Source organism: Ursus americanus, chromosome 31 (genome assembly GCF_024610735.1).
Source record: "Ursus americanus isolate L20-20 chromosome 31, mUrsAme1.1.p, whole genome shotgun sequence".
In the NCBI taxonomy this organism is placed as follows: domain Eukaryota; kingdom Metazoa; phylum Chordata; class Mammalia; order Carnivora; family Ursidae; genus Ursus; species Ursus americanus.
In genome coordinates this window covers 20,816,245-20,842,057 of record NC_142157.1, presented here as the reverse complement: position 1 = coordinate 20,842,057, position 25,813 = coordinate 20,816,245, and the positions used below count along the sequence as shown (strand labels likewise).

Genomic DNA, 25,813 nt, shown 5'->3' with positions numbered 1-25,813 from the left:
ACCTTCTGGCTGAGAATAATCTCCCTGGTCATAACCCAAGCTCTTAAGACATAGAACAAGACAAAAGGAAAACCTTATCCCATTTTTACCCTGGGGACCCACAGTAAAGTTCATCTAAACAGACGCTGGGCTGGTGAGAACCATGAGTGTACCAGTCGATGAGGCCAGCTCAAACAGCAGGCTTAGAAGACCTAGGCCTTCATTCTCTACTCTGGTTTTCCTTCTTATTACAGATGACACAAAAGACAGAGACAAAAGAAAATAATGCCCATTTGCAGGAGGAAAGGGAGCAACAGAAGACCAGCGTTCTTCCCAGAGAGGAACTAGGAACCTTTCATTTTCTCTTGCTAATCTAAATTGAGAAAAACAGAAGGACTGTCACAACTCTTGCTCCCAATAGAGCCTGTAGGCAGCCAGCTGGGAGACTGACATGGTAGAGCTTCTTACCTCCTGCTGGCTCTTGTAAGAGGGTCCAGGATCCTGTAGCTGCAGAGCCCCTGGAGTGAGCACTGTGTAGCCAGGAGAGAACCCCACTTTGGGCGCCAACCCTGTGTTGGAGGACGATTTCCCTTTTCCCTTCTGGGTTCTTTGGCTGGTCTAATAATTAAATCAAAATAAGACAGATTAACAGGAGAAAAGCCAATTTAATTTCATACATATGGGAGCCCATAAAAATATGAGACTCAAAAGTGACCAAAGCAGACAGGTGTCATGCCCTTGAGGCCAAGGAACAATAAATTTGTGAAGAATTGGCAAAGCAAAGAGGTTTGGGCAAATCAGTGAAGAAGTAACAAGGCCCCGAATTTACTATCTCTGACCATAGGATGCCTTCTACCCTCCTGGTAAACTGAGGGAGATTTACTACCTGCTCTTTGGGGAACAGAGGAGGGTCAGAGTATCCTTCCTGCACCAGCTGTTTCGTAAGTAACTTCAATTCAAAATAATCATTATTCCACTTTGGAATTTTGGGGGGTGGCATATTCTGATCTCCTTCAATTCCCATATATCATAAAACAAATGGTCTAAAGCTACAGGTTTCTGCATCATTTTTCAGGGATAACTTGTATTTAAGTGGAAATATAATGTGAAAAGGCCCTGGTGGCTAATCTACATATGGGGGATGCTGGCTTTATCACCTGGAGGTGTCAGAACGTTGATTTCACCTTGCCCCATAAAACAACCGGTTCGTAGAAAAAGGTAATTATGCACGATCCCGACAGAGGAGTTGCCAAAATATTTTCATTGTTAAAATTGCAAAAACTTGAAAGAGAGCTTTACACATCAAAGTAATTAATTACGAGTAATTAGTATTAAAAATATAACAAATATTATGGAGCTTCTGGGTGGCTCAGATGGTTGGGCATCTGACTCTTGATTTTGGCTCAGGTCGTGATCTTGGGGTCTTGAGATCCAGCCCCGAGTCTGGCTCCGAACTCAGTGGGGAGTCTGCTTGAGATTCTCTCTCTCCCTCTGCCCTCCCCTCCCAGCCCCACTCATGTACACACATGCTCTCTCTCTCTCTTTCTAAAATAAATAAAAATATAAGAAATATTAAAGGAAATGTGTGTGTATAGGAACACCACTGTCTCATCTCTTTGGGTCAAATATTTTTGTTCTGACAAATTATATCCCAGTCCTTTTCCATAAGCTTACATATTCTTGTGGTCGTAACTATAGTATCCAAACTATTCTGGATTCTGCCTTTTTCCTTCAGCTGTATTTGGAGATCACTTTTAAATCATAACATGATATAGCATGGTGCGGATTTACCATAGTTTGTCTAAATAAGATGGTCATTTATTTGTTGGAATTTTCGTGCATTTTATAATTTTGTTTTTATAGATAAATCTGAAATAACAATTTGAGCATGTGGTTTTTGGCTCTGTTAAATAACTTCCTTGAGATAAAGTCTCAGATGTGGAATTATTTGCACAGTGAGTGGGTTTGAATGTTCTTATGTCTCTGGCTTTGCTTTCTGTATTGCTTAAAAATGATTATACCAGTTGCCAGTGCGAACATAATATGAATACTATACTAACTTCATAACAATACACCCCACATTAGGTATTAATTATTACTTTAAAACATGAAAAATTCACAGTGCTTTAATTTCTATTCCGTGGACTACTAGCAAAGGTGAGTATTTCACTGAATATTTGTATATTCTTTGGATCTCTGTGTAAATATTTTATTAGGTTTCCCAGGGTTTAGATTCTGATGTTATTTTTGTTAGATATGAACAGAATTACAGAATAAACTATTAGCGGTGTTTTCCCCTGTCCAGTCCCAGCCATCAAAATATTTCCTTTTGTAAATCTGATCTTACATTTAGATTGCAGCACTCTGCTGATATCGCGAAAGGGTACACTAGTGTGAGACAATAGCATATTGGGTTTGATTAAAAGCAACACTAAACTAGTCAAAAGATCAAGCCTTAATTTTGGAAAGTGACATGAAAAGCTTCAACTTTGTTCAGCTATCTAACTTACTTTGTGCAGAGAGGTGACTACCCACCTAATAACACCGAGACCACATCTGACTCAAGCTGTAGTTACTATGAGAAGTGTACCGTGTCTCGTCTTTAGGTTCACAGATTTTGCGCTGTTGAGGACAGCATGAGCCGCTAGACGGTCAGGTTGTTAATTCAGGACTGTCAGAGCTCTGAAAGGACTCTATACCCTTACGATTTCCCGCGGGGCTCCCCTTTAAGTGGTCCTTCCAGGGGGGGCTGTCTCCCCAAATTTTCCCATAGAGTTGGAGAACTAGAACTTTCTGTACTCTTTCTTAGCAAGGGACCTGCTGTCATTTTGATGTTACTATTGTTTATTAACTTTACAACCAGTCCTTACTTGTCCTTAAACCTTGGTCCAGTTATATAACCAATTATTTTGGTTGGAGGCATTCTAGGTGTCGGGAAAGAGAACAATCTGACCCCTGATATCATACCTAAGATCCTCGTCTGTGCCCCCAACACATAAAATAGATCTGCGGCGCAGTCCTGAAGGTTCCACGCCCTCTGCTCCTGATGCCCTCTTTACAAAGTCTGGTTTGTACCATCCTGGGCCTCCTCATCTTCTTAGTTACTCACAGACAACAGAAACTGGCCTTGATTGGAGAACACAGTAGGATTCGAGAACGTGATTAGATGGACAGAGTTCACTGCATTGAAAGGAGAAGAACAAGATTTTTTTTCTTGGTTCTCGCTCTTGCGTCTTCATTTGGAAGCAAGTCAGTTAACATCTCTAGGTTTGTTTTATCGCCTATAAAATGAAAGTAATAGCTCTCATCTCTGCATTCCTCCATATGGGAGGTTGTAAAGGCCCATGGGGTTGGGGTGCGGGGATACAAAGTACTTAAAGCATCTCAGAATAGCTGTTGCTAGTTTTGTCTTCCCTTTGAAGCCCTAGGGATTGCTTGAAGAATCGACCTTCAACATCAGTATGTATAAAATCCAGTAATCTAACCTCACATCATTTTCCCCCCTATTTTTTCTTTTTCTCCATTTCCTTTCTCTTTATTTTCTTTTTTGGGCCTCTCTTCTCTTGGCATCAACACGGATATTATTGTAGCGTGAAACCTGATGAGCCTGAGATCCCGCCCTGCTGGGTCCAGGTTTATGACCATTTTCATGCCTTTGTTTAATAAGGTTTAATGTTCAGTAAAAACACATGCTTGGAAATCTTTCAAGGCTACGTGCCACATTGACGGGTATTGTGAATCATTCACAGCTCTGCCTCCAAAACTTTTACAGTGGGCTTTCATGGTAGACTGTGAATAATTAATGCTAATTGATGTTTGGGTGTTTTTTAAAAAGCCTCTGTACATGCACTCAAATATAACCATAGGAAGAAGAAGTAAGTTCACGATATTGCCAAAAATATTAATCACCTGCACATGATATGCGTTGACTGCTACCCGGGTGAACTTAAATGAGATCTCTGTCATTCAGGATATTACCATTTATTGAGATAATGTTAATGAGATTAAAAAAAGATGTACGTGCCTGTGCAAATACTGTGACATAAAGAACGGCGAATTTCTCTACCATAGACAGAATAAATATTTAGAGACTTCTCAGGGTAAAAGATCGGTTGAAAGTGCAGAAGTTGTGGAATTCAGTTCAGTTTAACAGCACATAAGAGATAGGTTTGTCAACAGTCTCTTGAATATGATTGAGTAGACTTACGTATGTTTTTCGCTATGAAGATCCAAGATCGTTATGAGGCTGAGTTTGAGCTCAGTAAAAGTTGGTATTTTAAAGAGCTCTCCAACCTGCTTCTCTTCTGTGTGTTTCCTATGAAGGGTAGGAATTCAAAGGCCATTGTAGAAGTCCCGATAGGACTCAGGGTTCCCATGAGAACTGTCACGTGACTGCTTCTGTGTAACTGTTGAGAGATGTGATGTGGAGCCGGAACAGCTAATTGGAGGAGATGTTGAAAGTTGTTAAAAGAGAGCCTGAAAGAACCGTTGTTCCTGAGCTCCAGGTTAATAGAACTACCTTAGCTAATAAGAGAGAGTTTGTGCGAATAATGAAGGGTTCCCCGTTGCTGACGCAGTATCTGCTTTTGGGCTGAAAAAATGTGTATTTGTTTAATTTCTACAGCTGAGTGAGACTGCCTGCCTTCTCTGGGACTGTTTTTCATTCTCACAGCATAAACCTAGCACTCATAATGCCATGAAAATGGAAGGCATTATGCTAAGTGCAATAAACCAGCCACGAGATGGCAAATGCTGTATGTAACACTTATAGGAGACACCTGGAGCAGGCAAACTCCTCGTGCCAGAAGGTAGCATGGAGGTTGCTGGGAGCTGAGGGGAGGGGGAGGAAATGGGGAGGTGTGTTTAATAGGGACAAGGCTTCAGTCTGGGATGGTGGAAAGGTCTGGAGGGGGATAAAGGTGATGGTTGCACAACAGTGTGAATATACCTAATGCCACTGAACTTCAAAATAGGTAAAATGGCAAATTTTATGTTGTATCTATTTTACCACAATTTTTAAAATGCAATTAAAGGGGCACCTGGGTGGCTCAGTCGGTTGGACCTCCAACTCTTGGTTTCGGCTCAGGTCATGATCCTGGGGTTGGGAGATCGAGCCCCACCTCCAGCTCCCCACTCAGCAGGGCAGAGGCTGCTTGGGATTCTCTCTCTCCCTCTCCCTCTGTCCCTCCCCTTGCTCAAATGCTCTCTCTTTCCAAAATAAGCAAATAAATCTTAAATAAAATGCAATTTAAGAAAAAGCTTGTAGTAAGCCTGTATGTTGAATGAGGCCACATGCTCTGTGTGTATTATCTTCTGTAATCCTCACAGCAAGCCAGTGAGGCAGACACATGACCTCTACAGATGAGGCATCTGGGCTCACCCAGGAAGGTGCCAAGTCCAGGGCTACACAGGTGCCAGCTGCAGAAGCCGGGAGTGCGGTTCAGGGGGTGGCTTCTCAGGAGCACACACAGACCCCCTGCACGCGGCTTCCTTTTTCTCTTTCTTCCCTCTGATGACTGCGCTTTCCTGCCCAGGGCACTGCTGCTATTGCAGATTTCCTTGAGGAATGGGGACGTGGGTTCATGAGGCTCCTCCTGGACATCTGAGCCCTGAATGTGAAGCCACCATGCCCCAAACCCCCCCACCCCCTACTCCCGTCGTCCTTCCAGGAGTCAGCCAGGCGCTGCCGACCTTCGCAGACCCACCCTGTGCTCCCTCCTCCCTTAGAGTTCGTGAAAATCACCCAGGAGGCCTGCTACCACCATTGGTCTCTAAATTAACTCGTGCTGTGAAAATCATTTTAGCCCTCTCTAAATGAACCACTTTCATTCAAATGTTTTGTTTTGTTTTGTTTTAATCTTCCAGAATGGTCCATCAGAAATAAAAAAATTTAAAAAAAGAGCTATTTTTTTCTTATCATTATGTCCCAGCTACTTTTCAGAAAAACAAGAGCAGACTCATTCCCACAGGGAATGTATGTAAAAGCCAAGTAAAGATATTTTCGTAAAGACTATGTTTATACCTTTTTTTTTTTTTTTTACTTTTTCTTTCTTGCTGGAATCTGTGTTTATAACCAGATTTCACTAAGGATTTTGTTGTTGTTGTTGTTAGTTTATTTTGGGGTTTGTTGTTTTGTTTTGATATGTTTGTTTTGCACTTAGAGGCTTTGGACCAAGTATACTGTATATCCCATCGTCCTGGTGAATTGCAGATTGGGAGACAATTCTGGGATAAAAGAAGTTACATAGAACAAGGAAGAAGGTGGTTGGGGAACTTTTGCTGATTCTGGTGATCATTGCCTCTTTACATCCTTCTACCTCTGCTTTTCAACTGGGTGAAATGATGAATGTTAAAGACACTCGCTACATCCAGAAATTTCAGTGTCTTTCAGAATCTCGTTGGAAACACATGCTATTCCAATGTTCCTAGTTTCTACCTTTTTCTTTCTACCGTGGGAAACCAGCTGGCCTATACCAGCTGAGAGAAATCATTTCCAGCCCAGTGTATTTGCATAATTTCCTCTCTGCCCTTAATCTGGAAGAAAGGGAACAAAATAATAGGCCGACACAATGACTTCAATCAAGTTCTTAATTACGGAGTTAGGAAAGTTTTTAACATAATTTAAGATTCCATGCTTGTGTTTCTTTCAAAGTTGTTGAGTCTATTCGGAGCTTTCTCCTGATTAGCTCATCAATCCAGTGAGTCGAAATGCTGACAGTTTTTGCAAAGCTAAGAAAAATAATTATGACACTTAAAATACAAATATAGACGCGCAGAATTTCAAATCCTCTGTCGTCCTGCTGCTTTCTCAAGGCCAGTTCAGTTTTTCCTAATAAGGACGTTTGACCAGCTTACAGGGCTCTGACAGATGATATTTCTACAGGTCTGGTTTTTTCTGTGTATTCACTGCAATGCCTGAGCTGAGCAAGCTCGATTGGCCTTATTCACCGAAGGCATATTCCGCCTAAAAGTCTACGTTATTACTAAGTCCATCTCATCAGACTTCATCCTTACCCTTTGGAAAGATAATGTCTCCTTCTTTGGTATTCATGTTTTCTTTCAAATTGCATGAATTGAGATACCTTTTACATATCATGTCTCATTACCAGGCTCCTCTGTGAAGCCGGGGAGAAACATGGCATCTGGTTCTGTTAATTCTTACAACACCAGAGAACATAATTGCTTTATCGCAAGATAGCACATGTCACCACCGTATGAATGTTCTTAGGCTGTGGAATTTGGTCAGCGCCTCACGTTATCATGCGAGCGTACTAAAGTAGAGAGCGGTGGGATTGATAAATTGTGAAAAGAGAGGAGTAGCCAGAATAGTCGAATGATAAGTAAATTGCTTAAAAGCATTCCAAGAGTTCCAGTTACACGAACTCTTCCTCACTTTGTTTTACTGTCTGCTGGTTGCTTTGGAAGAGCTGCTCTCGATTAGACATGTCCTTTTTCAATAATCTATACTTAATTGTTATACGAATGGCAAGAGGGTACATGGGTTTAGTTGCAGAACCGTGTTTTAAGTAATCCCGAAAAGAACCGTTTCTTCATGGCATTTCATCGTTGTTTTTAAGGGAGAACGTTTTATATATAATATTCAGCACAATGTGAAATTATTAGTGTACTGTCTGTTCTCATCTTCTGAGCAAATGAGTGGATATATAAATGTGTATCTATGAATGGTATATGGGGGCATATTTTGAATCTCAAACATACATTGGCTGTAGTAAAATTATAAATTATAGTAATATTTTAGTAAGGTTATTTTACTTATTCATGAAATGTTAAGCTTGGGAGAGGGAAAATGTGATCTGTTCAGTAAAAGGATAATGAAAGATAAAAATCTTCTTATAATTTTTTTTAAGAGATATGGTTCTTAATAATATGACTTAAATTTTAATTCTAGATTATCTTAAGTTTTCAAATAAGAATTGGAATTTAAAAATGTAAGATTCTGTATATGAAATCTATATTTTTATGTCCTTGGAAAAATCTTTCTTAAGGGCATGATTCTTCTCAACTGTTTTCAGCTGGATAATTTGATGATATGAACTAAGTGTGTAACCATTTCTTTTCTTTACAGTAGACTGATCTGTGTTGATTTCGTGTAAGGTACACATCAAAGTAAAATGACCTGCAAAGACATCTGAAACTAATTGAAGGGAAAGAGAGAGAATGTAATGCTCCAGGGATTAATGAACTATTGACATTTCTTATTCATTGGCATCTAGTTTGAGAGTACGAGTTTAGATTTCCTGCTTTGTTTTTCTTTAAAAAAGTTCCATATGCTGCTCTCTGGGAGTTGAGATCTGTGTATTAATCATATTTATCCTAAAAGATCTGTTTAGTCTATCAACTCTGACAATATCCATTATCTATATCTTTGCCCAAAGACGTTATCATGAAATATTATGAGCAAAGTCTTATTTCTAGTACAAACAAGACATCTTTCTAGACGTCGGTCAAACTCGAAGTATTCTTGTTCATGTTTTGAAAACTCTTGATATTTCTCAATACTGGCAAGTGGCTGGTAGCTTAATGATACTTGATTAGTATTAAAATGGAATGGATGTTTCTTTAAAAAGCTGGAACAGGCTTTAATTAGATGAGTGACATTGAACACATCACCCATTTCCTTATTTTTGCAATTGACTAATAATGATATGAGTCCTATGGGCCTCGAGGATCAAATATATGTATAAATCTTGAAAATAGTAAAGCACTATATGATAAGGGATTAACCATTTGACAAACATTTGTTAAGGACTAACGAGTCTTTTTGCTCCTGACTTGTGCCCTTGCTTGCCTGCCATCTGACCAGTCTTGGGAACAGTCTCCTCGGTACAATCCCATGAGAACTTCTCAGTGTGCCTGGTCCCAACCCCCAGTGCACCCTCCAACCTACCTACCCCTTCACTGCCTTACTCTGCCATTGAAAAGGGCCGAAGCCTGCCAGAAGAGTCCTGGGGAGAGAAAGCTGGTGGCCCATGCCGGACAGTTGTCCTGGGCCTGAGAGGAGCTGACTGATGTCACAGAGTGGTCAGCTATGTCAGGTGCAGCTAAGGAGCTAGGCTACAAAGAACGCTGGAGTTACTGTGTTTATATGTATCTTGTTGTTTTCATGTATTGTTTGTTTTGCAAATTGCATCTCAAGACACAGTGACGCCAGAGGCCTCCTAGCAGAGGAATGGGGGGACTTAGGAGAAGGAAAGCAGAGCAAACAGGAAGAGATAGCTCCTCTGAGTCTGAAAATAGGTTCATTATCTACATATCCTGTACATGGGATTGGCAGGATTCAGAGAATTAAAATATAACACACCCTTGGAACAACGCGTGGTTTCTTTCTTCAGGAGTCACTTGTGAAAGGAAGATGTGAACAGTGTTTCAGGGGCTTTAATACTTCCTACATCTCTTGTTTCAGTTTTCTAGATTCTGGGATTCTAGACAAAGAGCTTATCTTTTGTAAATCTTACCTGTAGCTGTTCCTTTCTAGGTATGAACCTAGTTAGAAAAGTCATATTTAAAAAAATAAAGGTGTTTAAAAACAGGGGTTTCCCTATATAGCTAACCATTTGGTGTTGATTTTCCATACGATTTCTTCTCAAGGTGATTAATGATGTCACACGAATGATTATAACTTTTGAATAAATGTAGCCTTTATTTTATTTCTTTTTAGGCTACAGCAGAGTTTCTGCTAAAGCCGAGAGCTCCACTCTGATTTAATCGAAGAGTTATCTGCTAGGAGCCCAGCTGCTTAGGCTCCCTGTGTCTGATCTGATTTTTTCTTTCTCCTGTGTAGTGTCTGAAGGAACTAACTCATGGGTCAAATGTGAAAAACAAACAACAGGGACGCCTGGGTGGCTCAGTCTGTTAAGCATCTGCCTTCGGCTCAGGTCTTGATCCTGGGGTCCTGGGATCGAACCCCGCATCGGGCTCTCTGCTCAGCGGGGTGTCCGCTTCTCCCTCTTCCTGCTGCTCCCCCTGCTTGTGCACACTGTCTCTGACAAATAAATGAATAAAATCTTTAAAATAAAAAAAGGTGCCTCTCTAGAAGCTTTTCACAGAGATGCTCCTGGCACATGCGACTGCAGATCCCGGGAGACCAGATCTCTCAGCCCATGCAACCTCTACTGCTTCTTAACACCTCCTCCACTTTATGGGCCAGAGCTCTGGGGACCCCATTGATGCCACCGTAGTCTGGACCTCTACCCAGCTTGTTTCCTGCTGCGCTGAAGCCTAATTATCCATACAACCCAGCGAGCCCAGCATCTGCTCTGCATCCTGCCCTTTTGGGCGCTGCCGAGAAGCCCATCATCGTGGGCAGTATCGAGTCTCTTCGACTTGCTGTACTTCATCGTCATTGATTTTTTTTTCCCGATTTCTCCAACAAGCCAAGTTCTTTCCAACCTCACGGCCTTTTGCTTGCTGTTCTTTTTTCTTGGAAATGTTCTTTCTGTCCCTTCCTCTTATTCGTAAGCTTTCAGTTAAACCATAATTCTTCAGAAAGGTTGCGCCGACTGCCCTCTACAAAGTGGTTCCTCCCATTTGTCTCTGTCACGGAACTGAGTTTATTTACTTCCTGCAAATGCAATTATTTGGCTTCCTTCTTGTCTAGGATGGCAGGTCACATTTCTAGCAAACTTGGTTTCTTTTACGAATACTTCAGCATGCCTCCTTTATGATCCTGAAATGAAAGTCATCTTAATTTGAATGACGAAAACAAAATGTAAAACCTCAGTAAGTAATTCGTTAATTCTTCAGTGATGTGTATTTCAGTTTGCGATGGCGCGGGTATGACCCGCTGAAGACATGGTGAGGTCACGTGTCTGCCCCTGTCTGCAGGTAGCACGAATGGGGCAGCTGTAAACTCAGGTTAACGGTCGTGTGGGGCACAGGTGGGTGGCTGTTGGTGACAATACTTCACAATTCTTGGTAAAGTTCCAAACAAAACACAGTCTTCCATGGATTGACACACTACTTTCATTTGTAGAAAATTCAGTCCATTTGACATCTATACAAAAAATGCTTTGTGCTTGTCATAATAGGGTTAGAGTCTGGGTTGGGATCATTTTATAAACAGATTTTTCACCTGCATGAATTCCAGCAGGACCAAGGGCATGAGGCGTGCACACCCATTTTACTGTTACAAGAGACCGCTGCACACAAGGCAGGACGTTTGTTTCCCTGGCCACCGCCCACAGCCAGCCTGTACTGTCCCACAATTGTAGAGACAACCGGAAATGCTGCCACAGATTTCTGGAACACCTTTTTGGAACAACCGGTCTAGGCTACAAGCTCCACTGGGTGCAGGACCCATGTTTGCCTTCTCGACCGTGGAAGTCTTGATATCTAGCGAATTATCTCTATGATATCAGTGCGTGACAAATATTTAAGGAGTGAATGGATGAATGCAAATACATGGAAACAGGGAAACACGTTCCTCTATTCAGTTAAAAAGTGTGTACTGAGCAGAATCTCTAGGTGCTGGGTGCTGTTCTAGGACCTAGGAATGCAGCAGTCAATGAGGTAAGTACCCTGTTCTAACGAGCTTCCTCTCTCTCTGTATATGAAACTACCTTGTGACTACCGTGGTGCATACATTTCCTATGTAGGATGACTGTCATGTTGGTGTATCGAGTTTTATTCAATTCCGAATACACACCTTATAGAGTTAAGGCACTTGATCATGATGGAGAAAGCTGGGGAGGGTTAGGGTTAGGGTTAGGAAATCAGGTTGGGGGAGTTGCATTTAAGAAACAAACAGTTGAGGGGGCGCCTGGGTAGCGCAGTAGTTAAGCGTCTGCCTTCGGCTCAGGGCGTGATCCCGGCGTTTCGGGATCGAGTCCCACATCGGGCTCCTCCGCTGGGAGCCTGCTTCTTCCTTTCACACTCCCCTGCTGTGTTCCCTCTCTTGCTGGCTGTCTCTCTGTCACATAAATAATAAATAAAATTTCTAAAAAAAAAAAAAAAAGAAACAAACAGTTGAATAAAATGAGAGCCTGAAAATGACTTAGTTATTCGTAGATTGCTTGTGTCTGTCTACACGGTATCATGGACCAAAACACCTAAATCCAAATCGTTTTGTTGTTCTCATAGGCATGACGACAATAGAAGGCTGTAAGTGGCTCTTTTCCTCCGTGCAGTACATTTGACACTGTAGGTGTGTTGGAGGCAGCGGACGTACCTCCTTGAAATGAGGTGGAATCGTAAGCCTGAGTGTTAAGAGGCACCCGTTTGAGCACTTTGCAGTTAGTATAAGTGTCTTCGTATTTATAAAGCATTTGCTTTGGAACCACCACATTCTCAGCTTAAGCAATCAATCAGGTGGCAGACGATCTAGGGGCCAAAGGGGACTGAGGGAAGTTGGCACCAGCAGAATATGTCTGTGAGAATTTATATGTTCATTACTCGCAATTCTGGAAGCTTCAGCAGGAGATGATGGGTCAGCTTTGGTATATGCCCTAATAGAACTGAAAAACTGGTCACAATGGAAAAGGAACATTTTGGAGTTTTTTTAAAAAAAGATTTTATCTATTTGAGAGAGAGAGAGCGAGCACGAGCCGGGGGGGGGGGGGCGGGCGTCGTCGGGGACAGAGGGACAAGCAGACTCTCTGATGACAGAGCCCAACTTTTATCTACTGTGAGAACCCGGGTCTTAAAGTTCTCATCTACTTCCTGGACTCAACCATCCCCTTGATGTAGCCATCCTTAAATAGATCTTAGAAGAAAAAATCCGGGCAGACAAGTGCAACTGCTTGTTAGGCCTTTCTCCATGGTTGCTGGACCACCGTTACCATGTTTAAGGTGAAATTTTCAACTGCACTTCTAACTTGCGTATTATTACTACTATATATTTACCCAAATCTCGGTCGGTGTGTTTGACAGCTAACCATCAGTTTATCTCATGATGGTTCACCTCATGCTTCAAGCCTTGTTTCCATGTTATTTCTGTACACATCCAGGTGTCCTGTTCTTTTTAGTCATCTGACTTTTAAAGACTTCTTACACATACTGCTTAAAAAGCATTTCCAACTTAATTTGTATTTCAGAAAACTAATTACAAAATTAGCATGGTGGATATTTTTATTTTAGTTATACCTACTTAAGAGACGTTTATCTAAAGACTGTTTCTTCCAAATGTTTTGTGAGTAGCAGTAAATACTTGTAAAATTCATAGACATTTTACCAGTTTTATCCAATTATTTTTTTTACATTGCGTGATTACTGTGTCCTCCTTGTTACATTTCGCTTTTTTTAAGTGATTATATGAGTATTGCAGTCATTTTAGAGACTTTAACACAGAAGTAGCCTTCAGTGAATTGATTTAAAATCCTTTTTTAAAAAATTGAAATATAATTGACATATAACATTATATCAGTTTCAAGTGTACAATTTAATTATATATTACGAAATGCTCACCATAAGTCTGGTTAAAATCCATCACCACACGTAGTTACAACTTTTTTTTTCTTGTGATGAGAAACTTTAAGAGCTACTCTCTTAAATAGGTGAAGAAATGGACTGGGGGGGGTCAAAAGGCACATTTTATATCTAGATAGAAAATAAGTCCTGGGATGTAATGTACAGCATAGTGACTATAGTTAATAATACTATATTGTACAGCATAGTGACTATAGTTAATAATACTATAATGTACAGCATAGTGACTATAGTTAATAATACTATATTATAGGGGCGCCCGGGTGGCTCAGTAGTTTGAGCGTCAGACTCTTGATTTCTGAGTCCTCTATGATCTCAGGGTTGTGAGCTCGAGCCCCACATGGGGCATCGGGCTCTGCACTCAGCGGGGAGTCTGCTGGAGATCCTCTCCCTCTCCCTCTGCCCCTGTCCCCATTCGCACTCTCTCTTTTCCTCTCTCTCTAAAATAAATAAATTAAAAAACAATAATACTATGTTATCTATTTGAAAGTTGCTAGGAGAAAAGATCTTAAAGTTCTTTAAAGTTTTATTGAAGTAATTGCTGCACCCAACATGGGGCTCAAACTCACGACCCTGAGATCAAGAGTCATGTGCTCTTCCAACTAAGCCAGCTACACACCCCTGAAAGTTCTTTAAATTAAAAAAAAAAAAAAAAAAAAAAAAACTAGAAGTAATTACCTGTGAAGTAATTGATTTTAAAGTCCATAAAAAAGAAAGTCCATCAGGAAATACTGCTATAGAAAATGAGAGTAGCCTCTGAAGAGAACTCTTCATTAAGCCAGTTCATAAACTATGTGCTAATTGGTTTGCCAGCGAGTAAGCCTGCTTGTCTGAGTTGACCACCTTTGATCCACCATCTCCTCTCTCCTTCACATTCACAAAGTTCTCGGCCCCACCCCCTCTGGTCTTTCTGCTTCATAGGCCATTCTTCCTAGAAAAGCAGAAATCTTTCTGCTTACTTAGGAAATCTTTCCCAAGTAGAGATGTTAACATCTCAACTCTCCGTTTTATAATCTTAGGTGGCTCCTTGTTATTTATAGGATAAATTTCAAACTCGGCCTGGCATTCAAGGCTCTCACCAGGATGGGTGGCTCAGGCTTGCCTTTTCAGACATAATGCCTATGGTTCCCACACAAACTTTGATGGATTGATTGATTGGCTACTGTCTGTCCTCACTTGAGAATGTCTGATACCCAATGACCCCAGCTTTCTTCTCAGGCCTGGTTCAAATCCCGTTCCTTTTGGGGGGTCTTCTGTGTTTCCCATGGAGCCCCATCCTCTGATCCTGGAATCTCTTCTCTGTTTGCCTTGCTAATTACTTGGGGACAATTTCTGCCTCACGTTTTTAAAGATTGTATCTGCTCTGAAGGCTAAGTATGAGCTTATGAGTTCCTCATTTTCCCTTCTGTCTCCTGGTCCAGGAAGTTACTAATCATACAGCATTTAATAGCAATCCCCCCCCCCTTTTTTAAAGCTATGACTAGACAGGCAGTGTGATATGGTTGAGAAAAGTCTGCATTTCAGCTAGAGAGTCTGAATTCACATCCTTGCCTTATGCACTCCTAGGAGCTCTCCACCTTTGGCCAGGGCACCTAAAATCTCTGAATATCAATTTTGGGTTTTTTTGTAAAATCATAAGGATAATAATACCAATCAAACTGGTTTGGTTGAAGAACAAGCTAATTTGCAGGAAGTACATTCTATGTCATAAACTACTATAAAAATGTTAACATGGCAGTTATTTTTGTGAATGCCTATTAAAATAATGCGACCTTCAATTCAGTTCATTCTTCTGGTCTACCCTTGTCTTTTCTTCAATGTCTTCAGCCTATTCCTTTTCTCCCTGCCTGTTGTCATACTGCTACCGAGGACCTGCAGCTTTCTCCCATCTGTCGCTACAGAATTTGCTCTACTTGCTTTGTATTTCCTTTCTCGATTTTCCTCTCTATGTCAAAGCCCCATTTCCCATGCAATAGTTCCTTCTTCATTATTCTTTAGCTTGCTTTCTTCTTAGTGTGTATAATAGGGTTTCAAGACTGACCGGAGATTGAAGAGTTCTCATAAAATCGCGAAGTCTATACAAATTCGTTTTTGTTTTTGTTTTTTTATGGTAGCATTTTAGGCAAGGGCTGTCTTATTCATATGCGCAGTTTTGGAAAGGTAGAAGTAGAAGGAGAGGTGGAAATACATCCAATCTTGTCCACTTGGTTTAAGGATGAGAGCAAATGTCCAGAGGACTTTAAGTGACTTGCCCTGGATCTCAAGGTTAATTACCGATGGAGTTGATAGTTAAGACTGTTTCCGGAGTTCAGCCCACTCTTGTTTTTTTGTACTTTTGCTATCCACTGTATTGTGTGTCCCGTCCTAGAGTTTAGCTGAGGACATCATCTAGGGGTTAGTTTGTTTCCAGCAGGCAGTCAAGCTGATTGACTTTGGGTAAGTTATTGAACCTCTCTGGCTTGGAGATTCTCATCAGAATAGGAGAGGACCAGCTACTCTGCAAGGCATCTTTATAATTCCCCATCTTCCTTCATTTAACAAACTCTTTGATGACCATTTATTTACAAGTATGAGGCGAGTTTGATTCTTGCACATGGTTTGCCTTTGTGGTTACCCCCCCCCCCCAGTGCCACTCAAGGTTAATCTTCGTTGGCTCCATTACTGTATTTTGATCTGTACAACCAAGTACGCCTGTCCAGTATTTGGTTAAATTATTTCTAATTAAAACATCACGGCTTCCTTGGCAGAAATCCCGTCCTTGTACTACAAGGATGTTTGGCAAGATTTTTGTTATCATTTTTTAAAAGACTGTGGGAAAGTGAGGCATTTTGTTGAAATAGTTTCTTTGAGTCATAATGTTGAGACAGAACAATGTGACATTCTTTTATGTATCACCTGAAAGGTAACAAAAGAGACACATTACTTTTCATTTAAGGACCAGTGTAGTATTAATCATTCATGGATTTCTTTGTATACCTTCCCACACAAATTATTCACAATTTGAAACAAATGCACACCAAGAGAGAAATGTATACAAGTAACTTGTTGAAATAATAATGATAGAATATGTGAGCTAGGGGCACCTGGGTGGCACAGCGGTTAAGCGTCTGCCTTCAGCTCAGGGCGTGATCCCGGCGTTATGGGATCGAGCCCCACATCAGGCTCCTCTGCTATGAGCCTGCTTCTTCCTCTCCCACTCCCCGTGCTTGTGTTCCCTCTCTCGCTGGCTGTCTCTCTCTCTGTCAAATAAATAAATAAAATCTTTTAAAAAAATATATATGTTAGCTAGTTTGGCTTGTGGGTGGTTCAAAATCCAGTGAATTACTAAGTCTTTTAATTTTACACAAACTAATGCTCAAATTCCCTTTCAATTCCTAGAAAATCTTTCTACTTATTTAAACAAATGGAAACAAACTATGAGCAGTATGTTTTTCCCCTGTCGACCTGGGTTCCTATAACGTTTGCTAGCCCTCCACTGAAAACGAGGAGCCTTTTTGTGTCTTGGTATAGGTCAGGTGATAAAACCACTTACCAGAAGAGTGAATGAATATCCCCTGGCCCAACATTTTCTTGGGTCTGTTTTGCTTTTAGTAATCAATTAATATATTATGTCAAAAACTGATTTTGTTTGGTTGTGGAATTTTCACTCTGTCCGCCAGACCATCATTTCCTGAAGTGCTTGCAAATAGTCATTTTTTGTCTTTCGGTGTCTGAGAGCCTATTTTAAGAGCATTGCCAAGCGTGGGAAACTAATAGCACTCTATCCCAGCTGTGGAAACAGTATCACTATGATAATGCACTTTAGTTTCCTGCGAAGGGCTTCTTGATGGCCACACTGAGAATCTAGTTCGAGGCGGAAAAGAAACATGTACGATGATGGCAGTGAGCATTCTGAAGTGGTAAGAAACTCTTCTTAAAGTCATTGATGTCTAGCATCTTTAATCAGTTTTTTTCATCATTTCGAAGTTTGTTTTTTTTCAATTTCCTCTCAAGTGCCTGGCATCACTAACAGACATGTCAAATCACTCGTTTCTGAAGGACTAGCACAAATGCTGAAATAGTTCAGAACAAAGTTTGAAATCAAACATATTTTGTAATTTTATTATTTGTTGTATTTGAGATTATTTTTGTATTTGAACTTACATTTGAAATGGTTATCAGTATCTTACGACGTCCATGGAAAGGTGGCTTAAAAAGTCCAAATAAGTGTAATGACGGCATTTAAGATTCTTTAACAAAAAATTCCCGATTTACCGGTGCAATCCTGTTAAATATAATTGAAAGTAATTGAATTGATAATTTTTATGTCATAAAACACTCTTCGGATCATTTGTAAATAGTTAACTGTTAGTAAAATCTCACTCTTTCCTTAAACAGTAAATGCATTCCTTGAACGTTAAAAAATAGTTAAATTAAGGGTATCTATTTAGAGTACCACATTGTTCTCAATCCATAAAATATGTAAAAATCTACATTAATCCATACATTGTGCATTATGAATAATTAGTGTTTCTTATATGCAAATAAAAGATGAACTTAAGCTTCAAGAATTATAGACACAGTTTTGAAAGCGTCAAAAGGTATTTTAAACCATATGTTCCTTTGAAATACTGTATTTGATTCAAATTCAGTAATTACATTTCTGATTCCTTCATATCGATGAATTGAGATGATAATTTGATCTGATTTTATGAAGATTTATAAACTCTATGTTCAGTAAATTATACCACAGTTTAACTGTTAAGAAATAAACCTTCATTTAAATAGTGAATTTCAGTTTTCTGGTCATATTCCACTAAAAACCAAATTCCCTTTTTAGGTGTGTGTAGGCATCATAGAATGAGATGATTTCACTTCTTGTCATGCAGCCAGAAGGAAAGAAATTTCCCGAAAAGCAACTGAAATTTCTACTTTAAACATAGCAAGTTGAAATCACACAGTTTTCTATTTAATTTGATTTCTTTATTCCAACCATTGGCATAAGATCACGATGATAGATACAATTCCAGAATGAGAGTTGAAGGTTTTTGCCATAAATTGCAAAATGGTCTTCTCGAATATGGTCAATGTTTTTTAAGACCTTCTTTTGTCTTTTGATCTTTGCTTTCAGGTCACTGTCAAGAGGGGCAAACATTTTTTTAAAGGATAGGGCTCCCTTCAGCTGTTCCTAGGAATTTAAAGTTGCAAAATTATAAGTTTTCAGAAAAAGACGCTTAAAACTCCTACTAAATAAATAGCGCGGAAATGCATGCAACGTTTAAGTTCTACTGTCCCTTGTTCCGGTCTGCACTGCATGTGGTTCATACAGACTTTTCCAGCTATTTAAGACTTGCACTCAAGCAGAAGCTGTCAAAGAGGAAAAAGTATTTTGAGGAATGATGCTAACATTTTAGGAAAGAAAGCGTTCCTGAAAATGAGTTCCAGGTTTTCGTTACTTTTTAATAAAGAGTGTAAGCGAACGCAGAAATTGTTTCTTAGAATACACCCCAAAGAATATTTTAGGAATACAAACATTCATTAATTAGCCCTCGTGTGTTTAAAATACACACCTGTTGGATATGGTTATGCACAGAAGCCAATTTTTCCATGAATAATTTCTATCATTTTTTGCATAATTTAAGGAACCATATGTTCTATAATGAAGAAAAATATTTAAAGTCTGAATCATGTTAAACAGTTACAGTCTGAGTCACTATATATATATATATATATATATACTTTTTTAAAATGCTGCCCTAAGTGTGACAACAAGAACTTAAAGGATTTGAAGCATGCTATTAATTTAAAATCACTGTAAATTTATTAATTTAGGCCATTTTGGTTATTGAGACCAAATTTGGAAACTTTCTTGTGTTTAAGTATTAAAATGTTTTTTGAAAAATCTGAGTGACATCTGGGTGGCTCAGTTGGTTAAGCGTCCATCTCTTGATTTTGGCTTTAGGCCACGATCTCAGGGTGGTGAGATTGAACCCGCGTCGTGCTCTGTGCTGGGCATGGAGCCTCCTTAAGATTCTCTCTCTCCCTCTCCCTCTGCCCCTCCACTCCCTCTAACAAAAAGAAAAAAGAAAAAGAAAACAGAAAAGTCTGAAAACTAGATAGAAATATTCATTGAGTACTTAGATTTGCATTTGTTTTGTAAGAACAGGCCTGTATGACTGTTTAAGAACACTGACTTTAGGGGTGCCTGGGTGGCTCAGAAGGTTAAGCATCTCCCTTCAGCTCAGGTCATGATCCCAGGGTCCTGGGATCGAGTCCCGCATTGGGTTCGTTGCTCAGCAGGGAGCCTGCTTCTCCCTCTGCCTGCTGCTCCCCCGACTTGCGCTCTCTCTCTGACGAATAAATAATAAAAATCTTGAAAAAAAAAAAAAAAGAAAACTGACTTTAATAATTCTTCTGGGTTTTATAACTAGCCAGAACTGGCTAATTTTACTGACATCATAAAGAACAGTTACGTGCACTTAAAAAAATAAATTATTTTCCATTTCTTTTAGCTCCAAAGTCCTTTTTCTCTTTTTCTTCCTGTGAGTCAAATATTCTATTTGTATTGCAAATATTTTTGTAGTTTTGTCATTATTATTGACTATTTGAAATGTCCTTTACTTTGCTATAGTATAGATAACAGTAGTCTAAATTTGATATTTCTAATACATCCATATCTAAATTTTAATTTTTGTGGGAAGGTAGGAATTGTCATTGATGTGGTCTTATTTTTAATAAGAAACATATATCAGTAAGAAACATATAAAAACATGCTACATTTGAGAGGACTGCCTTATTTAAGGAAGTATATTTCCTTGTCATGGCTTGTTAAGAGTATGGAATGAGGCCAGTAGCAGAAGTCTTAAGAAGGGAGAAGGTGTGTGTCTCTTCAGTTTAGAAACTAATAAGTGAACTCACTAGGAAATGGGCCACCAACTCCCCATTCTTAGAAGTAACTATCCTGTTTTTGGCGTGCTCTAGCCAGAAGAACTTTTTCTGATGATTAAAATATTCTGTATCTAAGGCGTCCGGTATGGTAGCCACATGTGGCTCTTACACACTTGAAACGTGGCAACGGAAGAATTGAATTTGTAATTGAATTTAAATAGTCCTATGGTAGCTTCTTTCTACCCATGGACCAGCTCCATGGACCAGCAGTTCCAGCAGCACCTTGGAGCTTGTTAGAAATGCAGACTCTCAGAGCGCCTGGGTGGCTCAGTCGCTAAGCGTCTGCCTTTGGCTCGGGGCGTGATCCCGGCATTCTGGGATCGAGCCCCGCATCAGGCTCCTCTGCTGGGAGGCTGCTTCTTCCTCTCCCACTCCCCCTGCTTGTGTTCCCTCTCTCACTGGCTGTCTCTCTCTCTCTCTAATAAATAAAATCTTAAAAAAAAAATGCAGACTCTCAGGCCCCACTTCACATGTACTGAAACAGAATCCTCATTTCAGCACGGTCTCCAGGTGGATGGCGTGTTCGTCGTCATTTAGCAGAGCTGGTCTAATAGGCATTTTTTTTTTTAAGATTTTATTTATTTAGTTGACAGACAGCGACAGAGGGAACACAAGCAGAGGGAGAGGGAGAAGCAGGCTTCCTGCTGAGCAGGGAGCCTGATGTGGGGCTCGATCCCAGGACCCTGGGATCATGACCTGAGCCGAAGGCAGACGCCTAACCACTGAGCCATCCAGGCGCCCCTAATAGGCATTCTTACGTAGACTAGATGGTTTGATGAGATGAGTGCGCCTATAATTTTTTATTTCAGAGAAGTTGATTATTTGAGATTCATAGAGAGATAAGGAACATCCACGTGGAGGTTGGACTGCAGGTAGAAACGCGGCTTTGCCGTGTGTTGGCGGTGAGCGACTTTGGACACACTGTTCTTTTTTTTTTTTTTATAATGATTTTTTATTATATTATGTTAGTCACCATACAGTACATCCCCGGTTTCCGATTAAGGCTCGAGGACACACTGGTCTATCTATGGCTCAGGTTCCCCTGTGTAAGGGAGGGGTGCTGAGGAAACAGGAACCCCCCCCCCCCGCAGTGGTGTGAAGATGAACTGACAAAATGTAAGCAAAGTGTTTACACACCCAGTAAACCCCCAAGAGGACTAGTTTAACATGTGTTGTTGTTAACTCCTATTACAGAAAGTTGTGCCTGATTTCAAATGAGACAGGCGGACTAAACTTAGCAGACTATGTCTTCCTTCTAAATCTAAATGGGCTTTTTATGTCTCAAATGATGGCTGCTTGTCTTAAAGAAAAGAGGGTCTGAGTCCAGTGGTTGGATTTTTTGTCACGTGCTCCATTTTTAGGATTAAAGTGAGAAGCAGTGGCCCAGCCTCTTTAAACCCTGAAAGAGCCCTCAAATTGCAGACCTAAAAGCATAGCTGCAGCGTCTTGGGGCTTTTACTTTTAAATTCCCCTTGCCCTTCCTCTGCTAGAGTTGACGGAGGCCCCCAGATGCTGTAAAATGTCTTGAAAATTATGCGTCTCTCTCTATCTCGTGGTTGGGGCCACCACAAAGTGAGGTTCTGCCCTCCCCGTTGCAAGGTGTGTTTGGTAGGCCTTTTTCGGAGTACAGACAGAATTTCCTTTTCAGAGAATTCTGTTTTAAAAAGAATGAACCTAGGGTGAGCTCAAACTATTAGTCACAAGTTTTCATCGTTATTAATGGTGCTTCATCAGGAAGCTAATCCAACTGGGGGTGGGAGCAGTCTCCTGGTTAAAAATAAAAGCCCATCGTTACTTAAAATTCCCGTCATTCTTTCGACACTAAAAAAGTAGTCCGTGCTTACAGAATATAATTTTCAAAGTACTTTTTCTAATTGAGTCATTCTCCCACTGTTGGATATTTAGATTGTTCTATACCTACATACACATATGCGTTGTACACACATACACACCTTCATATAGACGATGTGTGTGTGAATCAGCCCATGTAAACATTCTTGTATATATTTCTTCGCATCTTTATTTCCTTCACGTAGATTCCAGAAAAGAGAATTCCCGAGTATATACTTGTAAAAGGGGAATATGCCTTTCCAAATTGCTTTTCAGAAAGGTTGCACTAAGTTAGACATCTACCAGCAGTGTTTGAGTTCATTTCACTGTAGTATTGATTATCATTTTTTATTTTTTTTATTTTTTATTTTATTTTTTTTAATAATGATTTTTTATTATATTATGTTAGTCACCATACAGTACATCCCCGGTTTTCGATGTAAGGCTCGATGATTCATTAGTTGTGTATAACACCCAGTGCACCATGCAATATGTGCCCTCCTTACTACCCATCACCGGTCTATCCCATTCCCCCACCCCCCTCCCCTCTGTAGCCCTCAGTTTGTTTCTCATAGTCCATAGTCTCTCATGTTTCATTCCCCCTTCTGATTACCCCCCCTTTCTTTATCCCTTTCTTCCCCTACTGATCATTCTAGTTCTTATGTTCCATAGATGAGAGAAATCATATGATAGTTGTCTTTCTCTGCTTGACTTATTTCACTTAGCATTATCTCCTCCAGTGCCGTCCATGTTGTAGCAAATGTTGAGAACTCGTTCTTTCTGATAGCTGAGTAATATTCCATTGTATATATGGACCACAACTTCTTAATCCAGTCATCTGTTGCAGGGCATCTCGGCTCCTTCCACGATTTAGCTATTGTGGACATTGCTGCTATGAACATTGGGGTGCATATGGCCCTTCTCTTCACTACGTCTGTATCTTTGGGGTAAACACCCAGTAGTGCAATGGCTGGATCATAGGGTAGCTCAATTTTTAACTTTTTAAGGGACCTCCACACTGTTTTCCAGAGTGGCTGTACCAACTTGCATTCCCACCAACAATGTAGGAGGGATCCCCTTTCTCCACATCCTCTCCAACAATTGTTGTTTCTTGCCTTGTCTATTTTTGCAATTCTAACTGGCGTAAGGTGGTATCTCAGTGTGGTTTTGATTTGAATTTCCCTGATGGCTAATGATTTTGAACATTTTTTCATGTGTCTGTTAGCCATTTGTATGTCTTCATTGGAAAAGTGTCTGTTCATATCTTCTGCCCATTTTTTGATTTGTTTATTTGTTTCTCGTGTATTGAGTTTGAGAAGTTCTTTGTAGATCTTGGATACCAGTCCTTTATCTGTAGTGTCATTTGCAAATATCTTCTCCCATTCCGTGGGCTGCCTCTTAGTTTTTCTGACTGTTTCCTTGGCTGTGCAGAAACTTTTAATCTTGATGAAGTCCCATAAATTCATTTTGTCTTTTGTTTCTCTTGCCTTTGGGGATGTGTCATGAAAAAGGTTGCTTTGGTCGATGTCATAGAGGTTGCTGCCTATGTTCTCCTCTAGAATTTTGATGGATTCCTGTCTCACATCGAGGTCTTTCATCCATTTGGAGTTTATTTTTGTGTATGGTGTGAGATAGTGGTCAAGTTTCATTCTTTTACATGTAGCTGTCCAATTTTCCCAGCACCATTTATTGAAGAGACTGTCTTTTTCCCACCGGATGTTTTTTCCTGCTTTATCAAATATTAGTTGCCCAAAGAGCTGAGGGTCCATTTCTGGGCTCTCTATTCTGTTCCATTGGTCCATGTGTCTGTTTTTGTGCCAGTACCATGCTGTCTTTGTGATCACAGCTTTGTAGTACAACTCGAAATCCGGCATTGTGATGCCCCCAGCTTTGTTTTCCCTTTTCAACAGTTCCTTGGAGATTCGGGGTCTTTTCTGGTTCCATACAAATTTAAGGACTATTTGTTCCATTTCTTTGAAAAACGTTCTCGGTATTTTGATCGGGATAGCATTGAAAGTGTAGATTGCTCTGGGTAGCATGGACATTTTAACTATGTTAATTCTTCCGATTCATGAGCATGGAATATCTTTCCATCTTTTTACGTCTTCCTCAATGTCTTTTAAGAGTGATTTATAGTTTCTAGAATAAAGGTCCTTTACGTCTCTGGTTAAGTTAATTCCAAGGTAACGTACGGTTTTTGGTGCTATTGTAAATGGGATGGATTCCCTAATTTCTCTTTCTTCGTTCTCGTTATTCGTGTACAGAAATGCAACTGATTTCTGAGCATTGATTTTGTATCCCGCCACGTTACTGAATTGCTCTATAACTTCTAATAGTTTGGGAGTGGCTTCTTTTGGGTTTTCCATATAGAGTATCATGTAATCTGCGAAGAGAGAAAGTTTGACTTCTTCTTTGCCGATTTGAATACCTTTGATCCTTTTTGTTGTCTGATTGCTGTTGCAAGGACTTCTAGTACTATGTTGAATAATAGTGGCGAGAGTGGGCATCCTTGTCGTGTTCCTGATCAAATATTATTCTCAATGGGGAAAAGCTGGAAGCCTTTCCCTTATGATTATCATTTTTTAAATGGTTAATTTGAGGGGGTGGAATATTATTCAGCCGTAGAAAGGAAGTCCGGCCATTTGCAACAACACAGATGGCCCTTGAGGACAGTATGCTGAGTGAAATAAGACCAACAGAGAAAGACAAATACTCTATAATCCCACATATATGTGGGAAGTTGCCAAAATGGATGCAATTGGTTCAAAGGTCCCAACTGCCAGTTATACGGTAAATGAGTCCCAGGGATATAATGTACAGTATGGTGACTGTAGTTAATAATACTATGTTGTATATTTGGAAATTTCTAAAAGACTGCATCTTAAAAGTTCTTATCACAAGAAAACAAATTTGTAACCCTGTGTAGTGAGGGATGTGAACTAGATTTATTGTGATGATCGTATGATAACATGCAGTGCATACATATATCAAACCATTTTTTATACACCTAAAACTAATGTTATATGTCAATTATATCTCCATTTAAAAAATAAATAAAAATAAAAATAGAAAGTTTTAAAATAATTTGATAGGCAAAAATATCTTATTTTTAAACATCTGTGTATTTTTTTATGGTGAGGTTAAATATTTTTTTCATATTTTTTAGCCATAGTTGTTTCTTCCTTACTTATGTGTCCTTGGGTGAGTTACTTAACTCTGTACCTTGTTTTTCGTTTTTGTTTTTTAATCCTTAGTCACTTTGTAAGGTCAGTGTGAAGACCAAATTACTTAATATATTTCACATACTTAGAATAGTAGGTGTTGTATCAGTGTTGGTTATTAGTCTTTGGTGAATGTTTGATTGATGGCTTTAGTCCATTTTTGTCTTTTGAGATCCCAGGATTTAGAGCTTTATTGACTTTTCTCACTTCTTTGCATCAAGTGGAAGATGATGAATCTTCTGATGAATCTGGTGCCTGTTATTTCCGAGGATGCCAGGAGCAAAGGGATGGAATGCTCCTCGGGATTAAAGGATTAAAGTTGCATCCTCCCCCTATGTTCGTAGTCTGATGTTATTGTGTCCATTTTATAGATAACAAGAAACAAAGGTCTTGAAAGTTTAAGTAGCTTGTGC

The 25,813-nt window shown here is 39.9% G+C and overlaps 2 protein-coding genes across 7 annotated transcripts in view; one reads left to right on the top strand and one right to left on the bottom strand.

Annotated features, from left to right (window-relative positions):
• NSUN6 (NOP2/Sun RNA methyltransferase 6) overlaps positions 1-25,813 on the bottom strand; it is a 306,108-nt gene that overhangs the window by 74,843 nt on the left and 205,452 nt on the right. The window lies entirely within an intron of this gene.
• The window catches only part of CACNB2 (calcium voltage-gated channel auxiliary subunit beta 2), a 369,559-nt gene that overhangs the window by 194,269 nt on the left and 149,477 nt on the right, over positions 1-25,813 (top strand). The window contains exon 1 of one of the 6 annotated variants that reach the window (XM_087857646.1): positions 12,558-17,321. The exons of the other annotated variants lie outside the window; for them this stretch is intronic. Coding sequence (XP_087713772.1) covers positions 17,289-17,321 — 33 coding nt within the window. The 5' untranslated portion in view covers positions 12,558-17,288. Of the gene's footprint in view, positions 1-12,557; positions 17,322-25,813 lie in introns of those variants that run through there. 6 annotated transcript variants of the gene reach the window in all.